This window comes from Eucalyptus grandis, chromosome 3 (genome assembly GCF_016545825.1).
Source record: "Eucalyptus grandis isolate ANBG69807.140 chromosome 3, ASM1654582v1, whole genome shotgun sequence".
Classification (NCBI taxonomy): Eukaryota; Viridiplantae; Streptophyta; class Magnoliopsida; order Myrtales; family Myrtaceae; genus Eucalyptus; species Eucalyptus grandis.
The window spans coordinates 12,024,235-12,036,845 of NC_052614.1; the positions used below are offsets into that span (position 1 = coordinate 12,024,235).

The 12,611-nt window shown below is 40.9% G+C and overlaps 1 protein-coding gene across 1 annotated transcript; it reads right to left on the reverse strand.

The window, feature by feature from the left end:
- Positions 1 to 3,218: 3,218 nt before the first annotated feature.
- LOC104436227 (receptor-like protein kinase 5) lies at positions 3,219 to 6,806 on the reverse strand. Its single transcript, XM_010048952.3, has 2 exons — positions 4,059 to 6,806; positions 3,219 to 3,911 (listed from the first exon to the last, which is right to left on the reverse strand). The coding sequence occupies exons 1-2, from the start codon at positions 6,688 to 6,690 to the stop codon at positions 3,481 to 3,483; spliced, it is 3,063 nt and encodes a 1,020-aa protein (XP_010047254.2). The 5' UTR covers positions 6,691 to 6,806; the 3' UTR covers positions 3,219 to 3,480.
- Between the last annotated feature and the right edge of the window lie 5,805 nt (positions 6,807 to 12,611).

Below are 12,611 nucleotides of genomic sequence, written 5' to 3' on the forward strand. Positions count from 1 at the left end.
GAAGCTACTATGCCACAAGGAGGATTTCCTGGCCAAAATATGAGGTATAGTTGTCAAATGAATTCTATCAACAGTCCTAATCATATCGGTCAAACGAGTCGCCCCAAAGTATTTGATCGAGTCGTATTCGCTAGGGGGCAAATTTAGAAGAAGTCATTCAAACAAAGGTTTGAGGAAAGAGATCCTACTATTGGCATATTGGGAGAGCCAAGTGGTAAGTTTGAGTATTATGTTAGTTACGCATGTTGCTCACCTTACCCACATGGCATTGTTCTAACCACATGGAGTGAAGAGCTTGATGACATATCTCCTGAAGATACTAGTTAGTCGACACCCTCTCATCGATGAATTTAAGGTTGCATTTGACAATTAGGATAAAATTAAGGATATGATAAAATTTATCATATCCTTCGTTTGGTGCCTACTCAAAAACAAGGTAAAGTAAGATATAATGCGAATATAGACTAAATAAAATTATCCCAAGATGAGCTCGCCTAGCCCTAGCGAGGCTCCACCTTTCCGAGCCACCATGAGGTTGCCTCACCAAGGCTGGGCAACACTACCCTTGTGGTGGCTCCGCAGCGGCTAGACGAGGCTTGGCCTCACCTTGGTTGGGTGAGTCTTGCCCTGATCTGGCGAGGCCAACCTTGTCTAGCCAAGCGTCACCCATTCGCTAGGGAGGCTTGGCCAACAAGGCTCAGCCTCACTAGGGGCTAACGACAATCCGGCGAGATTGTTGGCCAAAGAGGAAAAAGGGGAAGAATAAAAGGAAAAAGGTAAAGAAAAAAAAAAAGAAAAATATAATAAAATTATTAAGTTACAAAAAAATTTAAGATCTTACCAAATGCATTTCTCTCTTAAGAATATAAATTTTGGGTAGTTATCAAATGTATTCAAATGCTCAAAAATCTTCTAAGATATAAAAAGGAAAAAAAAATCATTTCTAAGTAGAAATTATTTCCGAAAATAGAAGAGTTACTTAATAAATCCTAAATGTTTTTCGATGGGTTAAGTCCTAATTTTGTCACCGTCTCAAGCAGCTCTTTTTAGAATTGGAGCCGAGTAAGACCATCTGATAAATTCCTGTATACAAGGAAACTCTAAGAACCCAAAGGAAATGTTAAGAAAAAAAGATAAGATAAACACACAAAAATTATAAAATCGATGAACGAGATGTAATTAAGTTTCAATTTTCTTTTATTTTTTTGTTTTATATAATTAAGTTGTAAAACTTGTGAAAATAATGTAGTCAAAGATGTCTACAAACGTCGGTGCCGATTAAGAATTGATGAGAAGAGAAAAGCCTGTTCAGCTGGAAATTCGACAGGACAAGAATCGATTCCTTGAACAGTGGACCAAAAGCAACCTTTAAATACTGCACACAATGATTCTGACTACATAGAACCTGAAAAAATTTTCAGTGCTCCGGACAGAAAGTGGACTCATGACAATCCAAATCCTAACAAAGGGTAAAAACGCAGCTCAGGAGTTGCAAGGCAGGAAAACCAGTTTGTTTTGGTTAATGCAGTTTTTATGTATCATCCAACTCACCGGTGGACAAAGCAAGGCTATGTTTAGTTCATGAAAAATATTTTTTAAGAAATGAGTACTTATACTACTTAAAAAAAACGAATGAAGGAAATATAATTTAAGAAAGATGTCCGACGTCATTTTGTTGTTTATCGGTAGGCTTTATGAGAAGCTGATTTCTGGCATGTACCTTGGAGAAATTGTCCAGATAGCTTTGTTGAGAATGGCTGAGGAGTCGGCATTTTTTGGTGACGTCGTTCCAATGAAGCTGAAAATTCCTTGCATACTAAGGTACAATTGTAAATTTAATCCTCGCTGCTTCTACTTATGAACACGAGATGGTTGGGTTTCCTCAAACTTCCATCCCAAATTTGCAGGACTTCTCGGAGGTATAATATTATACCTGTGGCGTCTCTAGTAGCCTCGCATCTTAATATTATACCTGTGGCGTCTCTAGTAGCCTCGCTTTTTCACTCCCGTTCTGACTAGTACTAAGTAAAAAGTAATCTCTAATTAAATCAGTTGTGCAGTAAATTCTACTATTACAGCGTGGATTGACTGTGACGATTGGATATTCGGGGAGTTCAAATGCAAATATGATGGCCCATGTTTCTGGAACAATGAAAGATAGTTCTGTTTTCTCTTATCTACAATTTTCTACAGCTGAATCCATAAATTATTTAATGCTTCACTTTGCTAAATTCAGTTCCCAACTTTAGGAATTGCTGAGTCCCCCTATAGTTAATGCTGATCTGTCTGTCCTCAGATATCTGACAACTCCTCGAGAGTGAGGAAAGTAGTAGTCGATCTATGCGACATGGTTGCCACACGAAATGCTTGTCTTGCTGCCGCCAGGATATTTGGCATCCTGAAGAAGCTGGGAAGAGATACCCTCGGGGACGGGGAGAAACAGAGATCAGTTATAGCGTTAAATAAAGTTTGTAGGAGCACTGCACCAAATTCTGGAACTGCGTGGAGGCAACTCTCGGGGAGTTGCTGGAACCTGAAGTGTGAAGTTGCTGTGAACACGGTGATTTTGCAGTCGAATGACTGCTCAGGCAGTGGGGCTGCCCTTCTCGTGGCCTCTCATTCACAATATCTCGAGACGAAGTGACCCTTTTCTCAGGATATAATTTGGGTCTCTTTGGGTCTTGTTGTATCATACTGAGGTAGGGGACCAGCGATGGTCCAGCGAGCAACTTTAGCCTAGATAGCTCAAGTATCCGAGGAGGAAGAGATGCAAATTTATTAACTCTGTGAATAAATGATCAGGCTCACATCAGGACTCTTTAGAAAGCTCCTTTTGAGCCCTTTATCACTCTCCCAATAAAGCGGGAACTATTTTAGCTGGAACCTCAAGGATTCCTGTTTTGTGGATGTTTCCACTAGGAATGATCAATAATAGATGGCTCAAGGAAATATTGCCTTTATAATTCAAAGGCAATAATGGTGAGTCGGCAAATCATTGTGACGAACTGTCTGCATTTTAGTTTACTTGAGAATAATTCTAAATAACTCAATTGTATCAAGAAAACGGGTCTTATTTCTTGGTTCCTTTTGTGTCAGCATCATTTAATATCAATTATGAGAACCGTCTGAGTTAAGGAATTTATTTCCAAGCCATCAATGGATTTGCCAATTTTATTGAGATGCAAATGCGGCAAAAAATCAGACATTCAATGGCGATATTTGCGGAACAGCAACATCTTTCATTGCTGAAGTGGCTATCTCCTTGGAAGTCTATCTATCTAGCTTGAATTGACATATCCATCTCTCATATTCTGTACATTCTGAAGGATGAATTCAGAAACTAGTCTTAGGTATGGATGACTAATACATAGTTAGACAAATCGTTTGATGCTTGTCTCTCTGTAGGACAAGTTGGAAAAGTTTTGCAAAAGTTGGAAGACCAAAGCCCTACACTAAGCTTCTGCAATCTAGTGCTAACGGTCAGTAAGTGTTGCGCTCGAAATCATGAAAATTGCTGCGTGGCATTTCGTCATGCTTGGAATTTTCGAGGAGTGGGACGACATCGAACTTGTGTCGGGATTTCTTTTCAACATTGTACAGTAGATCGCTACATTTGAGCAGCACTTGCAGTACCTCCTTCATTGTAGGCCTCGTGGAAGGCAGAGTAGCAGTGCAAAAGATCCCGAGCTTGAAAACATTGCTTATTTCATCTACGTTTGAGTCGTCCTTGATCTCCTCATCTAATGCGTCAGATATCGGGTTGCCATCTTGGATGTGACGCCATGCCCAATCAGCAAGGCACATGTCTTCGTCCCTGTCGTTAGCCTCCCTCCCAGTGGTTAGTTCCAAGAGAACCACCCCAAAGCTATAGACATCAATCTTCTCATTCACTCTTGTCGTATGAGCATACTCTGTTGTACATCACCAAAAAAAAAAAAAAAAAAAAAAAAAAAAAGAGGCAAGACAAAGCTAAATATTCCTGCTGGTAAAATATGTAAAGTATGAGGAAGGCGAACTGGGATAGCTGAAATGAACTCATGTTAAGTAAATGGACGAACCTGGTGCCAAATAGCCGAAAGAACCTGCAACGGCTGTCATGCTAACAGCTTCTCCAGGCTTGGCCAACATCCTTGCAAGGCCGAAGTCGGCAATTTTTGCGTTGATCTCTGAGTCTAAGAGAATGTTGCTCGATTTCACATCTCGGTGGATGATGGGTGATGAAAAATCATTATGCATATAGCAAAGTCCTTTAGCTGCTCCTAGCGCAATCTGCAACCTTTTGGGCCAATCCAAGATCATATTGTTGGTGACACCCAAGATGGGCGACAATCTTTTCTTCTTGTGAAGCCAATGGTCCAAGCTGCTATTTTCCATGTACTCATACACTAGGAGTTTCGAGTTCTCGCAAGAAATACAGCACAACAATTTGACAATGTGCCGATGCTTAATATTCCCAAGTATCTCCACTTCTGCTACGAATTGCTTTTCCAGCTTCTCGTTTAACTTTTGGTTATTTGAAATCCTTTTCACAGCAACGGCATCACCAGAAGGATTCACAATAATGCGATATACTTTTCCTGATCCGCCACTTCCAATCACATTATGCTCCTTCAATCCCGACAGAATATTTGATTCCGTAAAATTCAAACTTTGGAATGAAGTCAGTTTCGGAGTTGAATCAAACGAACTCCTGTTCTTTCTGGAAGCTCTGATCGTGAATAGCACCACCAACAAAACACACATCGCCGCCACGATGGCCAAGATCACAATCAAGGTGGGATTGGTTTTGCTCAACCTATGGGGTTGGGCGTTGCAGACATTGATCCTCATGAACGAATTGGATGCACAGAGCCCAGGGTTGTTCAGGAAACTGGTGTCATATGCGGCGTTCTCCAACTTGGCTGGGATTGGTCCACTGAGGCGATTGGATGATAAATTCAGACGGTTCAGATTCAGTTGGCCAATTTCAGGAGGAATCAAGCCGGACAGTTGGTTGCCAGACAGGTCTAACTGCGTGAGTACAGGTAGAAAACCGAGTTCACTAGGAATTGGTCCTGAGATCTTATTGTGACTAAGATTCAGAGTGGTCAAGGATTTCCATGAAACGATGTCTGTGGGAAGAATCCCAGAGAGCTCGTTCTGACCGAGCACAAGCCGCGTCAGAAGAGGAAGCTCAGTCAATTCAGTCGGAACCGTGCCCCTGAGGAGGTTATTACTAGCATAAAAAACCCCCAAGTTCCTCCACGAAGACACGGTGCTCGGAATCTTGCCGAAGAATTTGTTGTTGCTTATCTCGATCCGAGTGAGGTTTGGGGACAGCTCCTCAGGAAGCTCGCCAGTTAATCCATTACCACTCAAAATCAAAGCCGTCAAGCTCCGTGACATCCAGAGTCCTCCAGGCACATTGCCGGTGAATTCATTGTTGTTCAACATCGCTACGGACAAAGTACTGCAATTTCCAAGTGACTCTGGCAACTCCCCACTGAGATTGTTGTCCAGAGCAGCCAGCCCGATCAGCGTGCCGCCATGGCACAGTTGTTCTGGCAATGTGCCAGTCAAGTTGTTGATGGCCACCTCGAATCTTGTGAGCAGGGAAAACTTACCAAAGTCCGGGGGGATCGTGCCTGATAGATTGTTGTTGGACAGCCTGACATCAGACAAAGCGGGAAGACGCCCAATACCTTCCGGGATTCTGCCGGACAATTGATTGAACTCTAAATTCAAGCTGTATAGATTCTTGAGCTTTCCAAAAACTTCAGGTATGGTCCCCATCAAATTATTCTCAGACAGATCGATCATGCTCAGGTTCATGGCACTGACTGCCTGAGCGATCGACCCGGACACATTAGTCATGTACACGTACAACTCGCTCAAGTTCCTCAGAGCAAAAATGCTACCTGGGATCTCTCCTGTCAGTGGATTCATCCCCAAATCCAAGTGCTCAAGAGCCTCCATATTCCCAATAGTCTCTGGGATTCCACCAATCAGGTTTGTTTGTGCCATCGAGAAGAAGCGTAGCTTCTTCAGGGCAGTGAAGTTCTGCGGTAGCTGCGACGGGACAAACTTGTCGTTGTACTCGAGCCTCAGTTCTTCGAGATCAGACAGGCCAAAAATCTCTTCAGGGTAAGTGCCATTGTACTCGGACTGATGAAGGTCAAGGATCCTCAGCCTTGGCAGCCTAGCGATTGCCACTGGGATGTCGAACGAGAAGCTGTTGCCAGCGAGAATCAGGACCTGAAGATTGCCCATGCGGTCGATATCAGATGGAATACGACCTTCGAAGTAATTCTGGGACAGGTCAAGGTACATGAGCTCGGAACAGTAATAGAGAACTGTTGGAAACTCTCCATGAATATTATTGTAGGAGAGATCGAGCTTGTTCAGGTTCTTGAGGTCGCAGATGAATGGGGGGATCGAATAATTTATGTTCAGGTTGACAAGATTGAGCTCGGTGATTGAGCCGTCTTGGCAGGTGATCTCAGGCCATGTGCAGTGGGAGGATGATTTGGAGGTGACCCAGTGGTCGAGGGAAGATGGGTCCCGCCAGGATTGCCTCAGCTTCAACAGGACTTGCTGTTCTTGATCTTGGATTTGAGACTCTGCAACATGGGAGAGGGAGCAGAGGAAGACGAGACACGGGATGTAGAAGAAGAAGTGAATATGAGGAGGTGATGAGGTTAGTCTCGGCATAATTGGAGGTGGTTCAGAGTCCTTTTCTGGTTAGAGAGACTCTCCGGTGTTGGAGCTAGATATCTATCAGCTCAAAACATGAAGCAAAACGTGTTGGTTTGCTTGTGTATTGCTCGGCAGATCTCCCGGGTTTATAACCTCGTTTGAAAGTGCTAAATGGGTCCTAAGATGATGGGCGTGGATGCATTTGTTCCTTTTTGTTCTTTTCCATTTCCCTCCACTAATGTCTCATCTCACTGGACGGATGAAAGAGGGGAAGCGTGAAAGAGCCAATGATAATCTCCTTATCTTAACACTACTCTGGAGTACACTTCGAAGAGCACCATTCGTGATGTGGACATCGAGCCATATCGAGGAAGAGTGCTTGAGGATCCATCGTGTCATTCCTATTGGTTCAATCACTCGAGCGCGGGCCAAGCATTTAAGCAGTTGTTGGTGTCATGATTCGTGATCTTTGGCGTGGAGATGACATTGGATAAGATCTTGAAGAATCTTGGAAATCTTGGCGCATTTGATTATCTTGTCACCAAATATTTGACTAAGTCAAATAGAAATATTCTTCTTGTTTAGGAATATTCTAGAATAAGAATATTCTAGAATATGACGCATTAGATTTTTAGGGTTTGTGTGGCTGCTAGAAGGCCTACATTAAAGGCTGATTGAATTTCTTTGGAGCAGATAGATATATTTTATTTTTGAGGAAAAAGTTGAGAGATTCTCTTCTACTGTTCTTTTGAGGACTTGACTTAATCAAGGTTCCTTGTGGTAGTCGATTCGACTTATTGAGCGAAATAGCGAATTCTTTCGCTTGTGGCATCTATATCGTTGGTTGGTTGACACGCGTTCGTCAACAGTCACGGTATGAGCCGAGGTTGCCAATCACGATTTGATTGGAGGTCGAGGTTTGCAATTCGCACTATTTGGGCCTTCGTAGAACGTTTCCACAACGATTCACATCGTTGGTATCAGAGCGTGTTTCTACAATGTCTATTTATCTTTAATTTTCTATTTACATTCAGCAATTTGAAATTTATTGAGTTAGAGTTTTGGTTCTAGCCGATTTAGGGATCTGATTGCTTTTGCTCTTCCATACGTAGTTGTTTACTATTAGTTTTAATTTTTTTTTTTCTAGCATTTTAAATTGTATCTCGAGTTTGTCAAAAAAAAAAAAAACAAAAGAAAGTTCGTCAAAAAAAAAAAAAAAAAGAGAAAGAAAACGCACACAAAAGAAAAAGTGCGAAAGAAAAAAAAAAAAGATTCGGCAAAAAAAAAAAAAATTAGCCAAACAAAAGAAAAATCAAGAAGGTGACTTGTTTGTTAGTAGACTGAATTGAAACAAAATCAATAGTGATTTGCGTGTCAATTGGAATTTCAAAAGTTGTACTTGTTGGTTTGAAATTGTTACTTACTGAAACAAAATCAATAGTGATCTAATCTTGTTTGATTAATTTGATTGATTATTGTGAGAGGGTTGAGAGATAGGTTTTGAGTCCAATAAAGAGCTTGTAAAAAGAGAATACGAGAGGGAAAAAGCAAGAGTGTGTAAGCTTAATTGAGGGTGAAAAAGCCTAGACTTGAGTTAAACACGAGGGGAGTGACAAACACCTTGAGAGAAACATGTGAGGGAGCGATTGGTGAGGATTTTTGTGACTAATGTTTACTTGCAGGTCTAAAATATGTCGCGCGAAGAAAGCGTGAATCAAAGGGAGGTTGACTCCATACGAAGAGATGAAGCACTCGTGGAAAGCATCCAGCAATTGAGGGCCATCGTGGAGGAGCTTAGGGGCTGAATGATGGGGAATGGTGACCAAGAGCTACCCCGAGGAAGGCCGCAACATCAGTGAGATGCCTCTAGAACACAACCTAGAAGACAGCGGCATTATGATGATGATGAGGCCGACATGGAGGATGATTGGGATGCTCAATTTGGAAGGTGGAATGGAACTCGAGGGTTTAGACACCGAGAAGATAATGAACTTGGCAATATCAAGATGAAGATTCCTTCTTTCCAAGGAAAGAATGATCCTGATGCGTATCTAGAATGTGAGAAATGCATGGATATGATATTTGATTGCTAACGATATTCCGAACTCAAAAAGGTAAAAATTGCAGCTGTTGAATTTACTGATTATGCTATAATTTGGTGGGATCAACTTGTGACTAGTAGGAGGCGCAATGGTGAAAGATCGATAGAGACGTGAGATGAGATGAAAGCGGTGATGATGAGGCGTTTTGTACTTAGTCATTACCACCAATATTTGTTTCAAAAGTTACAAAATCTCACACAAGGATATAGAGATTGCCATGATCCGTGCTAATGTGGTGGAGGATCATAAGGCCACAATGTCAAGATTTTTGAGTGGTTTGAGCCGAGACATAGCAAGGGTGGTGGAGCTGCAACACTATGTTGAATTGGAGGAATTGGTGGATAGAGCCTTCAAAGTTGAGCGGCAATTGAAGTTGGACTGAAATCACAAGAGTGGAGGAGGTTCAAATCAGAATTGGAGATCCAATTGGAAGAGAGATGAGAAGCCAAATTGGAGAAGAAACAATACCAAAACCGAAACCTCAAAGGAGAAGGAGAGGGACGGTAAAATTAGAACAAATCCGGTTTCAGGTAAAATCGAAAACCCTAACACTAGAACTCGTGAGATTAAATGTTTTAAGTGTTTGGACAGGGGTCATATGGCGAATCAATGCCCTAATACGAGGGTGATGATCACGACTAGACATGGTGTTATTGAGTCCGAAAGTGATAGGGATGAAGAGGATGATGAGATGTCACCATTGGAGGATTGTAGTAATGGAGAAGTGGCTATAAAAGGAGACTTATTGGTGATTAGGCATTCTCTGAGTGTTCAAGTAAAGGATGTCGTGACCCGATCTCGCTGCCCCTTCTAAATGTCCAAGGTGGGAAAGGTCGAGTTTATGGGTACTTGATCATGAGAGTTCCCTCACGAGATCGCGAGCTCTCCCAAGCTCTTACCCCGCGCAACAACGGGTTTATTTATGCAGTCTAATTGTTTAACAACCTAAGAATATATAGGAGTCGCCACTAGCCTCATTCTTTGGGGGTTGGCTAGAAAATCCAATCAAGGATCAGGAGAGTTCCCTCGATTCCTACGCAACCAAATATCTAGGTTCAGGGACTTGGGTTACGCTAATATTGCTATTAACGCCCTTTCGGTACCTAAACAGTATGTTATGTTTTTTCCTAATATGTCCATGCATTTTTTTTTTTTTTTTTTTTTATATTTTCAGGATCATTATTTCTAGACTAAGTGATCATGCGTGGTGGATTACTTTCATTCTATTCTATTCTATTCTATTCCTAAGAAATGAAAGGAAAACAATCAATGAAAATGAAATTGCAGGACATTAAGTAGACAATCAAGGAAAGCAATTAAACCTAATCATGCAATTCTAAAAATAAAAATAAAAGAGAAAACAATTGGGAAAGAAAGAGAACCCGCAACTCGTCGGGTTTTATACAATGCATAAGACCCGAGACATATGTCGGGAAAACAAATAGTACATGACAACGGTCGGAGTGGACATCGACCTCCACCATCTTCACGCAAAGGTCCATCTTTGGGGCCCTAATCTAAACCTAATCTAAGAAATCTGGATGACTAGATGCATACAAATGAAATAAACAATCATCACGTATCAAAACAATCAAAAGCAAGACATTTTTTGTATTAAAAAAGAGTGACTAAAGTCACAAAGTCTTTAGATCAAATTCTAGATGATATCCCAATTAAATCTCATAGAGACACTATCATCATATCAACACATGAATTTCTAAAAATACTAGAACATGAACTAATCAGTCTATAATAGAACAGGGCAATATGTAACATAGGCATTCTACAACATATTGAAAGTAATTGAACACATCTACTATTTCGTTTCAAGACTAACAGCAACTAGCCACAGAAAAAAAACAGCATTGCAGTTCAAGACAAATTCCAGATTTCAAAGCTCGATTTTAAAAAAAAAAGGCAGGGCAAATGATGACCAAATCACACATATAATATGTCAATGGAAAGCTTGAGAAGTCTATTACAAATCTCTAGAAGACATTAAGTCCTAATAATATCATCTACCAGCTCGTTCCAGTTAAAACAGAAAATTGCAGTAAGTGAAAACAGCAAATCAACCTAAAAACTACAGCAGAATTGACAGACTTTGTCGGTATTTTCAATGACCAAATGATGTCTGTTCAAGGCGTGCAACATATCAAATCAAAGCTCAAATGATGTAGGCCATGCATCCTTTCTGAACAAACATTTACAAAAATGCATATCACCGATAACTTTGCTAACTCTACCTGTGAAAAAGGAATAGTTTTGGTATTGGCACTATTCGTTCCATTCAATGTCAAGAAAAACAATTGCAGCATGGCTCAACCAATATATTTGAAGTATTCCATAGGACATAGATCACAAAAACAACATGGCAATACTTCCAGCGACATAGCAAGTAACTAATAGAACCCATTATAGACAAAGATGAACAAGAGGGTAATTAACAAATTAAAGTATCAGAATGCACCTATGTTGTAATCCTCTTGTCCATGGAAATATAGAAACAATGCTATTGGTACTAGTTTCTTGATCCTTCTGATGTAAACGAAGATGATGAGGTACAGTCTCATGAGTAGCCTCAGCTTCCAATGCCTTATCATCAGAGGATAACAAGACCGAGCTCATGAGACCCTTCACTTTTTTCAATAACCATTCCCTCAATAAAAAACAACGAACAACATGAGTTCCCTCTCATTGACTAAACATGCGGACTGCTGAAGCAGAATAGGGATGAATCAAATTCAAATATGCTTAGCAGAAGTTGACCAAGCACTCTGTACATGTACAGTGAGAGCGAAACAAGAAATAGAAGCACACATACAAATCCTGTTCACACGTGAAAAGTCATTACTCTTTTCTTCTACCCACCAACAAACCCACAATTGATTGGCTGAAAAACTATCACAAGGATCAAATGCAGCATCACTGGATATATGTCTAATCTGAAAATTTCAAGAACAAATCCCCAAATGTATAGCTACTAAATTTGAAATGAAAAGAAACAAAACAAAAGTAAATTTTATACGACATATAAAATGAATTGATTAAGCGGTGGAAAGCCCTATGTTAGAATCTGAATCAAAACATACACTGATCTAGTTCAGGAATTTTATCGAATAGGTGCTAGACACTTCGGCCAAAGGATCTAGATGCGGAAATAAGAGAGAAGTCATATCCAAACTTATCACAGAGGCTCGAACGTCATTGGATTTCATGCAGGAGGTTCTTGATATATTCAAGCACAAACATTCTTACCTCAACAGCTTTGTCAGTTATTCTCTTCAAGGATTCTAAAAAGATCGGCTCTGCTTTGCTGCGTCTGTCTTCCGATTGTTGAAGTTGTTCTTCGAGTAATGACTGATCCAAACACCTTGTGAGATTTTGATTGAATCGGCGACTTCAATGGATAGCTGGCGATTTCAATGGTTGAATCAGCAAAAGGGAATACATGCTCGGCACCAACAAAAGAAAACGGCAAGAGATGGAGGATTGAGATGACTTTAGAAAAAAAACTTTACTAGAGAAAACAAATTAGTAATTTGAACGAGACTTGCCGAGATCTGGGGGGAAAATCCTCAGAAGTGTCTCGATCTAGAGGGAAATCGTTGTTGAACCTTCTTCGAACTCAGTGCGGATTCGAACCTCGCACCTCCAACTCCTCAACCGGCAGTTGCTCAAGCCAGCTAGATCGAGAGATTCCGATCCTCAAAGACAAAGTCGAGAGAAAGTCCCTGGCGGTAGTTGATGAACAAGAAGGTGATCGGAAACCGCTGCCGCAACCACCATCAATTGAGCTTCGGATTTCTATCCTCGAGGCAGAGCTTCGTGATT